The sequence below is a fragment of the Gorilla gorilla genome, chromosome 9, assembly GCF_029281585.2.
Source record: "Gorilla gorilla gorilla isolate KB3781 chromosome 9, NHGRI_mGorGor1-v2.1_pri, whole genome shotgun sequence".
NCBI lineage: Eukaryota > Metazoa > Chordata > Mammalia > Primates > Hominidae > Gorilla > Gorilla gorilla.
Genome location: NC_073233.2, coordinates 18,647,875 through 18,664,704, shown reverse-complemented (window position 1 = coordinate 18,664,704; position 16,830 = coordinate 18,647,875). Strand labels below are relative to the sequence as shown.

The following is a 16,830-nucleotide window of genomic DNA, read 5'->3' as shown; positions in this document are numbered from 1 at the left end:
TGCAGTGGTGTGATCTTGGCTCACTGCAACCTCTGCCTCCCGGGTTAAAGTGATTCTCGTGCCTCAGCCTCCCAAGAAGCTGGGACTACTGGTGTGCACCACCACGCAGGCTAATTTTTGTATTTTTAGTAGAGACAGGGTTTCACTTTGTTGGCCAGGCTGGTCTTAAACTCCTGGCCTCAAGCAATCTGCCCACCTCAGCCTCCCAAAGTGCTGGATTACAGGCATGAGACACCGTGCTTGGCAGAGTAACAGAATTTTAAACATGTGAGTTCTACTTCTGGCTTTGACATTTACCACCTACATGACTTATCAAAATGTAATCTCCCCAAGTCCAAGTTTCCTCATCTAAAAATTGGCATGAAAATATGTTCCCAGCCTTCCTCCAAAGGTGACATGAGGAGCAAATGAGATGTATGTGAAAGTGCTTTGTATGCTGCAAAGGGCTGTATTGATTGTGGTTGCAGTACAGAACCAAGTGTTCAAGCCAGATCATTTTACTCATCTTTTGAGAAAACAAGCATCTTCATTTAATCATCATTTCTAAAGGAAAAGAACTATCATTTACTAAGCGCCTTCCACCTGCCAGACATCGTGCTCAGACCTGCCGCACACATTTGATCACCTCATCTTTGCAGCAATACAATGATGTACATGTTGTTACCCTCATTTTTTTCAGACAAGCAAAGGAGATTTCTGAGAGGCTAGAACATTTGCCAGACCCCCAGCAGACGTAAATCTGTGTTTGTCTGCTTGACTTCTAACTGCATTCCCAATCTGTAAATCAGCTCTGAATCCTGGACTGAGATTGCACTGAGGAAAGGAGAGACAGTAGCTTCAGCCATGACCTGCGTGCACCTGCAGCGGATACTCCAGGGCCCTGTGCTGGCCCAGCCTTGGAAAGCGGCACTCTTGACTCCCCTAAGCCTTCTTCAAACCTCTGCCATGAGAAGTCCTGGAAACCTAGTGGGGAGTTTTGGCTGCTGGGTGTGTGGTTCTGTGAGAGAAGTTGGGGAAGTGAGGTGAGAGGAAGTTCGTAAGTCCCACTAGAAGGTAAGCTGCCTAAGCAGGGTCCTTGCTTGTTTCATTCACCGCTCCATCCCCGGTACTGAGGAGAACTCCACATAAAATAGGCACTCAAGAAACAGTTGTTGAATGAGTAGATGGAAGGAAGAGGCACCTTCGCACGTAATGCCACCCGGCTCTTCCGAAAGTGTGCAGGTGGCTCAGGAAGAGGAGGGTTGGGGAGGGGACCTGGACCACTCAGACCACACATTGACAAAAATGTCAGTCACATTTTGTGAATGCCACTGTGTCAGGGACCAGTGCTGGAGGAGGAGGAGGACCTGGCTGAGCAGGATCAAACCTGGGGCTACCCATCTGGCTTCTGGGATGAGCTCTCCAGGGACAAGTGACAATTTCTGTTTTATCCCCCAAGGAGTGGGCTCAGAATGGGACAAAAATTGGTGTTCTGCATATGTGTACAGTAATGACCGTAGTGGCCTTAAGTACAGGTGTCACCATGTGTGGCAGGTCTAGGAGAGTACTGGTAGGTATTGTGAGTCTGAGGGTGTATGTCTGTGTGTGTGCCCATGCACACAGGCATGATAGACGCCCTGGTTATATGTTCAGGTGTCACCTACATGCATGATGACAAGAGCCCTGGAGCCCCCAGGAACTGTCCCATGCCATGAGGCTTTTAGATCCTCACCAGGACCACAGACAGATCTGCAGAAGCAGACCGAAGGCCTTTTAAGAGGAAAATACACTCCCCAAGCTCTCCTCTTTCCAGGCATGGGCTGCCCAGTTTTCAGAACTAATCAACCCAATGGGTTACCACTCATGGTGGGAATGGAAAAGTTACTCTCTTTAAAAGTAAATGAGGCCGGGCGCAGTGGCTCACGCCTGTAATCCCAGCACTTCGGGAGGCCGAGGCGGGCGGATCACGAGGTCAGGAGATCGAGACCATCCTGGCTAACATGGTGAAACCCTGTCTCTACTAAAAATACAAAAAATTAGCCGGGCGTGGTGGCGGGCGCCTGTAGTCCCAGCTACTCGGGAGGCTGAGGCAGGAGAATGGCGTGAATCCGGGAGGCGGAGCTTGCAGTGAGCTGAGATTGCGCCACTGCACTCCAGCCTGGGCGACAGAGCCAGACTCCGTCTCAAAAAAAAAAAAAAAAAAAAAAAAAAAGTAAATGAGATCCTTGATGGAGAAAAAGCCTTTCATTTTGCTTGAAGTTGATACATCTTGCTTGGATTGCATGTTATCAGGAAGATAAGATTGGGGGGGAAAGAAGAATTTAACATCGTCAGTGAAAATCAGGAGGGAGGTTCTTAAGCCTGACTCAGCAGAGAACCAGCAGATGCTCTTCAGATGAAGATGCCACATTGTAAATAAATGTGCACTCACAGCTCAATTCCCATATCAATATATTCCTCTGGAAGACGGAGAGGAAGTTAGGGAGGGGCAGGGAGGAAGGTCAAATACGGATGCACCTGTATGTACAGATATTGTCTGTGTTTGTGGGGAGGGCTATTGTATAGACTCGTGCAAGCATGCCTGCCCTGTATCTCCACTCCAGAAGGGCTGATGAGCAAGGTCATTGAGGGTTGCGTGTTTTGTTGTACTGATATCTTGGTGTAAATGTGAGGGAGCCTCTATGTACAGATGTGTAATTGTGTATGGATTTCAGAGTCTTACTTGCAGACATCCCCTGTGGCTGTGCAGGACCAGACCGGGGTGGACTCAGTGTTCTTTGCTAGTGGGAAATGTTGAGGCCAAAGAGCATTGCCATTAGGTTTCCCAAATCAAAAAAGCGTTCAGATACAATAAGGCATCTGGTAGGATGGGAAGAAGGTACTTTCTATGTGGCCCTGATCACTGTGCTGGCATTGAGTGGTAGACAGAATGCAGAGGCATTTCAGTGATGGCCAAGGCACAGTGTGGTGACCCAGTAGCCTTACGAAACAACCTAACCCACCCACAGGAAGTGCTCCATCGCTCTGAGAGAACAAACAATGCCCATGCCAGGCACTTAACTCAATGGCCAAATATCTCTACCTATCCAAAGATGGGGCAGAGTGCAAAGATTAAATGAGGCTGTGGGAGAGAACAGATCTGTGGGCCTTGACTCCTCTCAAAATGGGCAGCCGAGGGACACACCCTGAAGAAGACTGAACAAGATTCAAAAGGGGCCAGAACTGGGCTGGGCAGAGCCCTCCACCACAAGCATTTTCTAGCAGAGCCAGAGGGAAGTGGAGTGAGGCCCTCAGCCCTTGGGAGGCCTGGCTAACCTTGCTGATTCCTGACTTTTAACCATCCCCAGCTCCCAAGCCAGTGCTGGCCAGGCTGTTTCAATTCTGTCACTCTGTAAATAGAGGTGTGGTGAGTGAAAGGTGGAAACATCCCTCTCCAGTTCCCTCTGTGGGCCAAGTGGCAGAAACGCGGTGAATGGAGAAAGGCAGTAAATGTCTGTCTCGGAGAGCTTCCAGAAACACTGACTGGCTTGCCTGGGGCCAAACAGCCCAAGACAGGGGTCCTTGGGCTGGAGGTAGAACAAGCTGACCACTGGTACCCAGAAGACAGCCCCATTTACTCAGTGGGAACATGGCGGACAATGCAGCCCTCACACAGAGCCTCTAGGTTGGGCCGGCTCAGAGTGGGAGAGAGGCTGGGTGCAGCTCATCATTTTAACTGCTCTGTTGCCATCTTCCTTGCCCAGCTAAGGCCTTGCTAGCCCATTCCTTCCTAGAGATAGGGAGCCACAGAAGCATGAAGTATCCTGCTCCTGGGGTTGGCAAAACAGCTGCTGCAGCATCCCAGGGAGCAGGGAGTTCAGGCCTCAGTGGAAAAAGTGACCACTGCTCACACAGCCCAGGGAAAGGAGGCTGGGTGGCCCCATCCCACCCTGGGTGGAGGGGTTGGCTAGGTACGGCTGCCTTGGCCAAGCTTAAAGAGACTCTTGGCCACCTAGAGAGACTCAGAAACTTGCAGAGGCCTCCAGCCCACTGTCCTGTTGGTGGAGGGCACCCTGCCATCCTGGAGAGGGCAGGCAAGCTCTGGGCAGGTACTTACAACTTCCCCTACCCCAAGCCACCCCTGCTCCCACCAGTGGCTTCACTCTGGTCCTATTCTCCTCCACCCATCTTCTCTCCTCTGCCCCCACTGACCACCCCAGGAACTCCCCACTCCAGTCCTAGAACTCTGACATTTTCCATCTGCCCCAACACATCCAAATCCCATAGCCTGTCCTCAGCCCCGACCCTAGCTGGCTTCCCTGTCGCCAGCATGGTCTCCAGGGCCCATCCCGTAGAAGCGCTCTCCTCCCTGGGCTTCCCGATTCCCTCTCTGACTTTCCAACTGTCTGTTCCCCTTCCCATCTTCTTTCCTGGCTGCTCTGCCTCTGCCAGCGCCTCAAACTCCCTTGTTCCCCAAGGTTTGGACTCTTGGTTCTCAGTTTTCTCCCTATCTTCCCAGCATCTATCTTCCTAACTGGACTCCAAGGTCAAGCCTCACATTACTTCTGTATGTCCTATAACTGGATACACAACAAATGCCTTTCAATGAGTTGATTAATTAGTGTGAAGGAAGCATGGGGTAGGGGCAAAGTAATGAAGTACAACAGAGTAGCAGGTGACCTGGCCAAGGCACCTAGCCTCTCTAGGCCTTCAGTTTTTTTTTTTTTTTTTTTTTAAGTGGAATTTCACTCTTCTTATCCAGGCTGGAGTGCAATGGTGCAATCTCGGCTCACTGCAACCTCCGCCTCCTGGGTTCAAGCGATTCTCCTGCCTCAGCCTCCCGAGTAGCTGGGATTACAGGCACCTGTCACCACACCTGGCTAATTTTTTGTATTTTTAGTAGATACGGGGTTTCATCATATTGGCCAGGCTGGTCTCAAACTCCTGACCTCAGGTGATCTGCCTGCCTTGGCCTCCCAAAGTGCTGGGATTACAGGCGTGAGCCACCACAACCATAGGCCTCCATTTTTATCTGTAAAATGTGCACATTAAGCAAGAGAACTTGCATTATGCCTCCCACAGAGATGTTAGCACTCACACAAAACTGTCACTGCTCCTTAGGCATGTGATGCCCAAACTGTGTCCCATGGCACCATGTGAACTCACAGAGGTGCCACAGAATATTTTTAATTTTCTAGGAAAACACTATCATGTCTGTCAGACATCTTGAAAAATGCTCCTATTAAGTTATTTGGTCTTAACTACTTAATAAATGAAACTGTTAGGTATTTATTTTGGTATAGGCACACCATGAAAAAAATTACAGAGACACTAAGGGTGCTATAAGTTGAGAAAGTTTGGGAACCTCTTTATTAGGCTCCGAGCTCCTCAAAGGCAAGGTCCATATATTATTCACTTCTGTATATTTGCTCCCCTCATCAGAAACAAAAAATATAGCCCTGAAGTTGACCTATAGGAGAGCCCAATATATATTTGTTGAATGAGTGAATAAATACAAATTAATGGAACAGATGTGTAAACAGAGCATCATCACCATGCACTTCTGCCACTAAACTGATGGCCGTCATGTTCCAGATCTAAACTGCTCAGCACAGTGAGAAATCATTTCATCCTCATCCCTCAGGAAGCAGAGCTGATCTGAGTTACTTGTAAAAGCATTCACCAATATGTTCTATCAGCTCACTACCATGTCCTTCCTGTAACCACTTTGAAGTCATTGAAACTAGCTACACAGTGCCAGGAAGAACTTCCAAAAACACTCAGTCACTAATCCGAGTTTTACTAGCATCTTCCGGGAGCGCCTGATCCATGTAACTTACTAGCCTCAACAGGCTGAGAATGTGACAATCTCCGTTCCTCATACCCCGTCCATGTGCAATGGGAAATAAAACCAAAACCAGGCCAAAACTTACTCGTGGAGTCCTCTTCCTTGGAAATGTGAGGTTGAGATAGTTATTAGAAATGGATGATTTGGCCAAGCTGAGGTCAGCATTTTCTCCATAGTTTTTGCGCCAAGAATCTGTTGGGAAATAAAGCGCAACTGTGATTTGGAACCTGGCTCTGGGAAGTATGGCTATAACAAGGAGGTGTTGGCTGAGTGTGGTGGCTCACGCCTGTAATCCCAGCACTTGGGAGGCCAAGACAGGCAGATCACGAGGTCAGGAGATCGAGACCATCCTGGCTAACACAGTGAAACCGCGTCTCTACTAAAAATACAAAAAAAATTAGCCAGACGTGGTGGTAGGCACCTGTAGTCCCAGCTACTCGGGAGGCTGAGGCAGGAGAATGGCGTGAACCCGGGAGGCAGAGCTTGCAGTGAGCCGAGATCACACCACTGCACTCCAGCCTGGGCGACAAAGCGAGACTCCCTCTCAAAAAAAACAAAAAAACAAACAACAAAAAAACAAAAACAAGGAGGCGTCATTGTAACCAGGTCCCTCTAAAATAATTTTCTCACCCCAAACTCAAGACGTAAATGGCATACAGATCCACTTACATGCACAGGGGCTGGGTGAGTGGAGTCACCCCTGTTTGGCCTCAAAGTCAAGGGGAACACACTGGGCAGCCCCAGAACAGACCATACAGTGTTAGGAGCAGCCAGACTCATAGACAGGGACAGAGTTGGCTCAAGGGGCTAAGCAAAACCTCTGTGCAGGTGCTTACCCACGGGCCTCAGTGGGGTGCCCCGGAAGAGCTCGTAGAACTTGGAGAGGTACATGACCATGCTGAGCTTGTCAGGCTCCTGGGCAGATGCCATCTCTTTGCCCGTGGTCACTGGAGGGATCCCAAACTCTCGCTCGGCCACGTCAAATGCGAGCTGGTTGTTCTCCACAGCATCATCTTCATTCAAAGAGTCAAAGTTGCTAGAGAATCAAAACAAAGCAGAGAAATTCAGGGAGAGGAGGCAGAGGTGTGGCGAGCTGAGCACCTTCAGGTGGTAAGGAGCACTGAGGGTTACACTCTGCCAGGTGTCGGCAGGGTACAGGGGAGGAATAGTGACCCCAGCCCCTACTCCCAGTTCTCACCCACCACTCCACTGGTCAGGAAGGGACAAAATCAGACTCGGGCCATGATGACGTTATTGCTGCCTGGGCTAAAGCCATCAGAAAATGATTTAAACCTCTTGGGAACACTTATGAGCTATTTTACTTTTAAATATATCCCTTACTTTTTTTCTTTTTAATTACAAAAGTAAAATGGGCATCTTGTAAAAAACATCAAGTTATATAGCATATAAAGTAAAAAGGGAGACCAGGCGCAGTGGCTCATACCTATAATCCCAGCAGTTTGGGAGGCAGAGGCGGGCAGATCACTTGAGCTCAGTTCGAGACCAGGCTGGCCAACATGGCAAAACTCTATCTCTACTAAAAATACAAAAATTAGCCGGGTGTGGTGGTGGGCACCTGTAATCCCAGCTACTCAGGAGACTGAGGCAGGAGAATTCCTTGAACCTGGGAGGCGGAGGTTGCCATGGGCTGAGATTGCCATGGGCTGAGATTGCGTCACTGCACTCCAGCCCAGGCAACAGAGCAAGAGACTCCAGCTTAAAAAAAAAAAAAAAGACAGTCCATCCTCCTAAGGCCACCTCATTTCCTAACATACCAATTGCTAGCCCTTGGGTAGGTTTGCTGTCAGCCTTTTTTGTGATTTGCACCTGGCTGTGAAGTTCTGCTGCTGCTGATTTAAATACAGATGCACCATGCTTTAGCATCACAGTGTTTCCTCAAACATAACCTGATCTCCCCAATGACCCTGCTGCTATTTCTAATTTGTAGACGAAGAATCTAAAGCTCAGAGAAGGTAAGTGGCTTGCCCAAGGACACACAGCTTATGGATCTGGGTCTCAAACCTAATTCTATAAAACCCTCAAACTAGTCCCTGGAATTACGTCTGGCCCATACTCCTCTCTTGAGAGTGAAGCTCCAAGGTGTGAATGCTCAAATTCCAAAGAGTGTGGTGATGGGGCTCAGGGGGGAAGGGTAGTGGGGGGTGAGGTGTCAAGAGTGCCATCACTAAGCCTGAGCCAATTTTTATCCTCACATATTAGGAACACAGATCAAACACACTGCTGACAGAGTAATCAGTGCAAAGGGAAAAGAACAAATGTTAAGAAAAATCTCAAATTGAAACACAGAAAGAGAAATATTGAACCAAGTAATGAAGATTCTGCATGCAGCAGAATGGCCTTGGCATCCCTCGTCTCCAGGGGCCAGCCTGGGCCCCAGACTCACATGAGCTCAGGCCGGAAGCGGTGGATGATGGCACACAGGGCCAACCCACTGCGCCAGGATGTGGTCAGGTCGGTGACGTTGACATGCTGGTAGCCCTCTGTCTGCTGCTGGCACCAGGTTAGGAGCTTGCTGGGCCGGATATCTGACTCTGCAAGAAGGAGAGCGCAGGCAGTGAGGCTCTGCAGGAATCTCACACGGTCTGCCCTGGCGATCCCTTCTCATTGCCACCATGGCTGGGGAGCAGGAGGAGCGGCCCCAAGGCAAGGGGCCAGGGCAGGGGGCCACTGGCATGGGTGCAGCTCCCTGAGGACTGCTGCTTGGGGGCCTGGTCAGGAGTGTGGCAGGAGGGGAGAGGAAGCATGTTCTCTTCCAGCAGAGTTCCTAAGACCTACTGTGTTTAGGCCCTGCCAACAACATGCTCATCTAGTGGGGAAGATAGTCACAGAGGGGGTGATGATGACACAGTGCTGCAATGGAGTGAGAAACAGGGGGCTGTGGGAGCACATTAGCAGGTTTGCCTGAGTCTGTGCTGGGAGGGGAATTCTCCAAAGAAAAGTGTAATGGAGAGGTACGTCTGAGCTTGTTCTTTGAGAGCATCTAGGAACTTATCAGACGGAAGAAGTCATTCCAGGAAGACAGAAAGGACTGTGTGGCGGCAAAGAATCTAGAAAAACCTGCTATGTTTGCGTAACAGTAAAATGGTTGATTATGGTAAGTGGCTTATTACAGCAGTGGGGCATGTCGTGGTGTGTGGAGGGGAGGGAGGAGTACAGCTGAGTTTGCCTAAGGAAGGAGAGGAGGCAAAGCCTGGACAGGCACAGGTAGCCAAAGAGGTCTCTAAGCAGGAGAGCGTCCTGAGCTGAGCTGGGTGCTGGGAGTTCCTCATTTAACCATCCCATCTCCCTGTGTTGAGCACTAGTCCTGTGTCCAGAGCGCTGCTAGGCCCAGGATGATCAGGAAAAGGGTGAAGTGCATTAAGCTCATTATCTACTTAAGGGGACAAGGCCCCCATGCAGGAAACAACAGGAAAATAAGAACAAGTCCCAGTGAAATAATCCCCTGGTTCATGTTTACTGTGTGAAGCTCTCGACACACACTAGCTCCTTTCATCCTCATCATGATTCTCTGGGCAGGGGTTCTCTTGATCTCACAGAGGAGGAACTGGAGTACCAAGAGGGCAGGTGCCTGCCCATGACCACACAGGTAAAGGGGCAGAGCCAGGCTGGTTGCAGTGCCTGTGTCACCACGGTCACTGAGCAGTCCTCCTCCCCTCAAAGCTCTTCCCAGCCACCCACCAGGGTCCCAGGAGGGCCGCTTACCCTTCCTGGAGAGGTTGACAGATCTCCTCACCGAGCCCAGTCTCTCAAGAGGGTAGTGCTCCAGCTCCTTAGTGATATACAAATGCTTCACCTATGAGCAAGAGAGACATGCTTGCCCACCAGTTTTCCCCCAAATCCTAGTCTCAGGGCCCCTAAACTCGACCCACCCCCAATTCAGTGCCTGCCACCATTTTCCTCTACTGCTGGGAGGCATGACCTTCGGCAAGGGAACGCAGGCAACTTCAGTCATAGAGCAATGGGCCTCAATCCTCCACCCAGATGCAGGCAAACTAAGTGGGAATGTCTGTAGCTAATTTGTGTGTATGTAATTAGCTAATTTTAAAAATTCACGCAATTTTCTGTTCTATTGACCAAAGAGGTTGAGAGTTTGGTGGCTATAAATTAGTGGAAGAAGAAATGGACCCCAGGACCAAAGGTGGTATGCAGAGATCATATTTGGCCAAGTAGATTATTTGAGACAGGTAAGATCAGCAATGCATATGCATAGTGACAATATATATAAATATATGCACATATACATATAAATCTCTCCCCCTACATGTGTTCTAGTTCTATCCTGTGGGCTAGAAAGAATGCTGACTCGAGTGGGGAGAAGAACTGGTCCCACCATTAGGCCAGCAGGCCTTGGTGGCCTTAGTCCCAGGAATGGACCAAAATTTAATGTGACCCCCTCCCCACCGCCTCTTCCCACTGTTCAGTGCAGAGTGATTCAGACAGGGCCCCAGCAATGGACTTGCCTGATGGGGCCTGACACAGTGTGAGTTGAGGTTTGGGTACCGTGTCCCTGGGTCCAACGTGTACTGCTCAAAGTTCTTGTTGATGTTCTCCGGGGTTGTCTGAGGTAACAGCCGGTAGAGACTTTCCCTGGAGGGAGGCGGAGCCTGGAGGTCAGGGATCACTTTTGCCACCTCAGGCCTTGTCCCCACCCTTCCCTACTTCCCCCTTCCTCTGGCTCAAGGGCTTCCTGGGCATGTTTGTCTAACCCTTCCCTGAAATACCTGACTCTCCTGGTTCTTGAGATCTGCAAAGTGGGGAGAAGGTCAAAGGGGCCGAGAGGAAAGGGGCGCCTGGGTGACGGGGATGCTGGGCTCCTCCACCCAGGCAGGGGGAGGGATGCAGGGCTGGCAGCACGGTGGCCTGTGGTTCTGCCATAACCATGTTCAGCCACGCTGCCTCCTGCGGCCTGCTCCCCACGACCACAGGCTTCCACACCCAAGATTGTCAGGGCCTGCCTCCGCCCGCCAGTCCTGACCTCCCCCCGTCCACCAGCTGTCACAGCCACGTGGCCAGCAGCAGGAGTCTGGGAAGAAGCCCAGGATCTCAGTGGTGTGAGAGGCCTGGAAAGCCAGAGAATCCAACCCCCATCCAGGACAGGAGACTCAGCACTGCCCTGGAAGATTCCCTTAAATAAACCTCTCTGGCTCTTCGGTGAATGAGCAATGCTGGGGAGCCCCAGCTGCAGGGCCAACCCAGATGAAGATTTCTCTTTGTCATCCAGGGCCCAAGGTCCTGGCCCCAGAGAAAGTCACTGTAAGAGTCAGATAATGATGGAGAAAGCATCCTTGGGAATGCTGATGATCAAATCAGGCCACACATGGGAAGGTAGAATGGAGGAGGCAGAGGCTCCAGGTATATCCAGCAGTCACCTGCGGGGTGATCTTGCCCCCTTTCCTGCCTGAGTGCCCTGCCCCCCAGTTAGGAGCCCTGCTGTCAAAGCTCACCTTTCAGCCAGCAGCTCCAGGGGAGGGGTGCCCTGGTTCCAGCTCTTCACCATCCATGCCGTGTCAAAGGCTGCCAGGAAGCCACGGGCACAGCCTGTACCCATGGGCCAAAATGGCTGCAAAAGAAAACGTGCAAAATTCCAGTTGATTCTGATGACTCCCAATCTATGATCTCATTGGACCCAGCACACACTGATTGCCAGGACTGTGCAGGGCACTGGAGGGACAGAGAGGTGACAGGGCAGGGACCCTGCTACCTATGAGGATTCATCACAAGGTCAAATAACTATAGCAGAAGGTTAAATGTAAACGGTGCTATGACGCAGGCATAGCAAAACTGCTTTAGGGCTCAGAAAAGGCGAGATGAATTCCCATCCTGGGAGAGGGAGATGGAAATCAGAATAAGCTTCTTAAGAGTTGCATTAAGCTGATTTTAACAAATGGATGGGATTCTGATCCTGAGCTACTTGGGAATGGTGTGGGCAAAGGCATGGTGGTTGGAAAATGCTGGCGCCTGATGGAAGAACAGCCGTCTGTTCTGGGTGTAACATGGAGCATGGGAGGAGGGTAGGGAGAAACCGAGCTGGGAAAGGAGTCTGGGCCAGAAGCAGGATGGGTACTGAGGGCTCAACCAAGGGTCTTAGGTTCAAGTCCATGCACAATAGTGCCCAAGGACCAAGTCAACCAAGCTAAGTGCTGACTAATCTGCTCCATGAGCACCCAAAGCATGGTTTGGAATTTGACTCTTAACTTGGAATAAATACATAATCAGTGCTCACACTAAAGAGAAAACTTTCTCCTTTCTGAAAACATTCATTTAATCTAAGGATCCTTGCACCCTTGCAGATTTTCTGGGAAGAATTTTCAGCAGGGAAGCTATGAATGGAAAGGAGACTTTGGGGCCCATAGGCCTCTCCTGCACTCTGTGTGATCTCAAAGGCCACAAAGGGCCGCCCACATGAGGAAGAAGTCTTGGCCCAGCTGAGTGTCCACACACTCTGAGAAGGATGGCTCATATGGCCCAGACCGGGGCTGCCTGATTTTGTACTTCATCAAAGAAGTCAGTGCAAAAGAGCCAGGAGATAGGAGAGAAGGCTCTCCTAACTACACAGAGGCAGAATCGGCTCCTCTGAGTGCAGCAACAGGACAGGCTCTGAGGCCGGGACAGGCTTGGCAGAGTCCTGCCAACTGGCTGAGAGCCTGTCCTCTCCCCGCTGCACAACAGCAGATACTGCCTGCCAGAATACAAACGTGGGATCTGTCTCGCAGAGAAACATGGGGGCTCCGAGCGCAGGCAGTACCTCAAGCAAGCTGTCACCCACAAGGGCCACGAGCAGCTGGTGCGCCTGCCGCTCCCGCACCAGGGCCGCGTTCTCTGAGGCATACATGCAGGTAAAGTCAAACATGGCCACATCAGGCTGCCCATAGTGGTTCATGGCAAAGTCTAAGGATGGCAGCTGGTAGTTGGTGGCAAAGTCTGCAGCTTCCCGGGCATAGGATAGCAGGTTGTCTTGGTTCACGTTCTCCGCACACAGCAGCATCTCGGTGTCGATGTAGTCCTGGGGAAGATGAAAACATGGTGCAGCAACCTCCCCCTCTAAAGGGCTAGCCTTCATACCCACCTCTTGGCAAAAGGACTTGGAATGGGTCTATACGGTGAGGCTAGTCAGAAAAGACATACAAAAACCAGGACCAAGGGAATAAAGAGGAAATAAATCAGCCAGCTGTGAGGGTTAACACAGTTGTGATTAAGCATCAAATTTGGCATTGAGCTTCCTGGCATCCAAGGCAAAAGGGAAATGTGATATGCCCCAGAGCTCTCCTTATCAGAAAGAAGGAAGCGTAGAAATTCCTCAGGGGAGGCAATTTTTCCCTGGCATTAAATTCTAAAAGATCTGTCTCACGTAGGAATTTCAACAGGGCGCGCTGAGAGTTGTGATGAACAGTGCACTTGATAATGGTCTTGGAGCAAACAGTGAGCACATTTCATAGGTCTGGTTCTCATGAGAACTTTCAGTACAATTAAGAGACAAAGGAGCCATGAGAAAGTGTGATTTTATAATAAATTCAGCTAAGCGAGTATGATCCAAATATGCCATGTTTAGTGGTCAAACAAGACCAGAAAAAGAAAATGGGAAACCTCTCACACTTTCCAAAATCAGTGACCCCTTTACTTGATGGGCTGAGGGCTCTCACAGCGTAGCTTTTTTTTTTTTTTTTTTTTTTTGAGATGGAGTTTCACTCTTGTCTCTCAGGTTAGAGAGCAATGGTGTGATTTTGGCTCACTGCAACCTCCGCCTCCCAGGTTCAAGCAATTCTCCTGCCTCAGCCTCCCCAGTAGCTTGCTTTTGGTGCTAATTGTTATGCTTCTTTCATGGGGAGTGCAGAGCCCTGAGCTGCGAGGACTGGAATATCCATCCTGGAGGGACACTAGCAATGAAACACAGGATGTGAGGATTGAAGAGAGCTGGCAAGTTTAGTGTATCCCCAGAGTCCAAGCTGCTCACCGTGTGGCTAAAGAAACTGAAAGACCACCTTTCTCAAAGGTGACACAAAAAGTACAGACACCTGGAGTGGGAGGGGACCAGTGTGTAACATGAACACAGGCTTTGGGGCCAGTGAGAGCAACGCGTCAAAGTCCACCTCTGCTGTTTACTAACTAAATCTGGGCCAGTTATTTAACTTTTCAGAGTCTCCACTCTCTCATCTGTAAAAAGGGAATATCAAAACCTACTTCACAGAGCCACGTGAGAAGATGGAATGAGTGTACACACGAAATCCCTAGCCCCATGTGGGAAGTGACTGATGAATGGGAATTCCTGTACCCTGTAATTCATGCTGGCTCCAGATATGGCTTATGATGAAGTATATCCTGGACCCAGCCAAGGCACCCTCAATTACAAAGGTCTCGACAATCACAGAGTGCCGCATTTACAGCCAGAGTGACCACTGCCTCAATTTTCTGAGTAGCCATGATTTCAAATACCCTGTTCTGGAAACTCATATTTCCCCCATCCAAACCAAACCGCCCAAATTGCATCCAGCACTGGTCCAAGAGCTCTTTGTCAGGCCCCCGTGTCCAGGATGGAATTCCTGTTATTTGATTTCCTTTCTGATCCCTGTTTCCGCGGTCACATGATCACTTCTCTCTCCCAAGGCGTGGAGGTGAGATGGGGGAAGAGAGAAGGGAGAGATCTCAAACATCCCCCCTCAAAACATGCCCCAAGCATCCCTAAGATGGAGTGGGTGACATTACACAATGAAGACAGTGCCTGGCGTGGACGCCTCATGCAGGAGAGTGGGGACCTAGCAAAGGGAAGACACTAGGCTAGAGCTGGCTGGAAGCCTAACGGCCTAGGGCTGCTGCGGAGTCTCTTAGCGGCTGGAGGGTCCCAGATGAGTGGGGGGATGGAAGAAGGAGCAAAACCATAGGGAGCAGATGAGGACAAGGACAGGAGGACAGAATCCCAGCCCACACACGTATGGGCCAGCAGAGGCAGGGGCCCAGGGAGGCTCTGGGATGGGACATCCTCCCTGTGGGGAAGAGAAAGATGGGCACAGCTGAGAGCCCAGAGGCACGGCTGCTTGAAGAGAAACTTTACTCTTCCTTTGGTAGCCAAGGAAAGAAGCCCAGAGATCAGCTGGAATCAACGGAGAAGCAGGAAAACCTCTTGTCCAGAGGTCAGTCATTCATTCAACAAACATTTACTTGGCACCTTCTGTGTGGCTATAGGAAGATACGGATCCATGTAGGGAGAGGAAAACAGAAAACTTGCCATTCCTCCAGGGAGCAAGAGAACAATGTAAATTTAAGTGGCTCAGGGAAGATGGGTTGGGAACTTGGCTGGACACCTGGACACTCAGGCTATAGCTCTTGTTCCAGTCAGGTGTCCAGCCTGTGGCCTCCAATTTCTTTCCCATCTTGTACCTTGAGGCTCCTCAGCACCAACTCAGGAGCTGCTCCCAGGGGCCTCTGAAGGAGAAAGAAAGGCCTTGGTGAAGACAAGCATGGGCCTGGAGGGGCTTTGACAACCGCCAGGGAAGCGAGTTGCCATGAGCAAACACCTGGGATGACCTGAGGGTGACCTTAGCATCCCAGGAGGCCAGGGTGCTCTGCAAAACACAAAACCCATCAAGCTTTGCCTGCCTGCCTAACCTCTCCTCTGCAAAGCTGCCCGCTACGCCTACACCCCTGCACCCCCCAGTTTCAGACTAAGGCGGCAACTTCAGGAGGCAACTTCTGTAAGGCAGAGGGAAGAAGGGGACGCCACCACTCCCAGACTGACAGTCAGCAGTGGGACACTGCTGAAGCCCATCACCCACCCATCTGCTGGCGTGCTCAGCCCACTTCACCAAGCCCGCATTCACAGCCTCCGTCTACAACTCAGGCTCTCAGCAAAGACCTAAGCTGAAGAGGAGAAGGCCCACGGGGTGGCTGGGTTACTAATGCCACCCAGACAGCTGCCAGCACACGCAGGAAAGAAGATAGCTGCATTCTTCTCTGACAAGCAGCAATGAATGGCCACTGTGCTGCCTGGGCTCCAGGCTGACACCCAGACATCAGGCTGAACTTGGGCAGTGTGATCCTTATCTTGAGGTTGCAGCAGCAGCAGTGACAGTGGCAGCAACAACAGGGGCTCTGGAAGGGTTGTACACCTGTCCGAAGAAGCTTCCAGTCAGGGGCCACCACTCCATGTTTCTTCCTTCCAACCCTGCTCCGTGCTTAAGCATGAAGTTGCAAGGCCACGAAGCAGAGGCCAGGAAGCCAGCAGGACAAAAAAGCCAGTGTGCAAACAAGGCTGAGAAGTTACAGAGGGAATCTACAAACCCACCCTCTGCCGGGCACTGTGCCAGGTGCGGTATATATATCTTCTATTTGCTCCTTCCAAGAACCCTTTCAGGCAGAAACTATCATTCCTATTTTGTAGATAAGAAGACTGAGGTTCAGGAAGGATAAACAGTTTGCCCACAGTCTGGAGGAGGTATGTGGCAGAGTCAAGATGCAGATCGAGTCTTTTTGACTGCATGAGTAATGAAATTCCCCCACACTGTGACAAGGGTCCACAGCATGAAATTCACAAGTCAAAGGATGCCTATGTCTCATTAGGACAAGGAGCCCCCATCTGCCTCCAAATGACATGTGACCTCCCAGAGAAGAGGCAAGGCTGGATGAGACTTGGGAAGGAAAAGACTCAGTTGATCCACATTAACACCTGGTAAAGGTCTCACAGCAGCACACGTCCCTCTGCAGAAAATTCTCTGTGCATATTGGCGTGGGCTCCTTTATCCAACACTCATGTAACACCAAGAAAAAGAAGGGTGTAAGCTGGTGGCACCTTCCCCCCTCCTCCCCTCGCTCAGTTTCTGGCAGGACGACATCTGCCTTCACACCTGCTGATGTCACCAGCCCAGGTCGCGAAGTCGGGAAATCGCAGCCAAGAGGTACGTACGTTAATGATGACACCTTTGTCGAGCAGGCTCTGCTTCTTGGCTGTCATTACAAAATAGTGGGTGCAGTCCTTGTAGTAAACAATGTTCTCAAGATCTATGCCTGAGAAG

General features: G+C 50.5%; 1 protein-coding gene and 1 long non-coding RNA gene across 23 annotated transcripts in view; one reads left to right on the top strand and one right to left on the bottom strand.

Annotated features, from left to right (window-relative positions):
• Positions 1 to 16,830, bottom strand: part of MICAL2 (microtubule associated monooxygenase, calponin and LIM domain containing 2) — a 254,029-nt gene that overhangs the window by 129,984 nt on the left and 107,215 nt on the right. For all 22 annotated transcript variants that reach the window (XR_004069309.3, XR_004069312.3, XR_004069308.3 and 19 more), the window contains 8 exons: positions 16,722 to 16,822; positions 12,573 to 12,830; positions 11,272 to 11,387; positions 10,288 to 10,414; positions 9,530 to 9,620; positions 8,211 to 8,358; positions 6,643 to 6,842; positions 5,892 to 5,998 (listed from right to left, as the gene is read on the bottom strand). Coding sequence is in view for 15 of the 22 variants with exons in the window: in XM_055356264.2 (XP_055212239.1) it covers positions 5,892 to 5,998; positions 6,643 to 6,842; positions 8,211 to 8,358; positions 9,530 to 9,620; positions 10,288 to 10,414; positions 11,272 to 11,387; positions 12,573 to 12,830; positions 16,722 to 16,822 (1,148 nt within the window). In the remaining 7 variants the exon portion in view is untranslated. The remainder of the gene's footprint in view (positions 1 to 5,891; positions 5,999 to 6,642; positions 6,843 to 8,210; positions 8,359 to 9,529; positions 9,621 to 10,287; positions 10,415 to 11,271; positions 11,388 to 12,572; positions 12,831 to 16,721; positions 16,823 to 16,830) is intronic.
• LOC115933477 (uncharacterized) lies at positions 8,288 to 12,579 on the top strand. Its single transcript, XR_004069313.3, has 3 exons — positions 8,288 to 8,921; positions 9,907 to 10,011; positions 12,118 to 12,579. It is a non-coding gene; the product is annotated as an uncharacterized lncRNA (long non-coding RNA).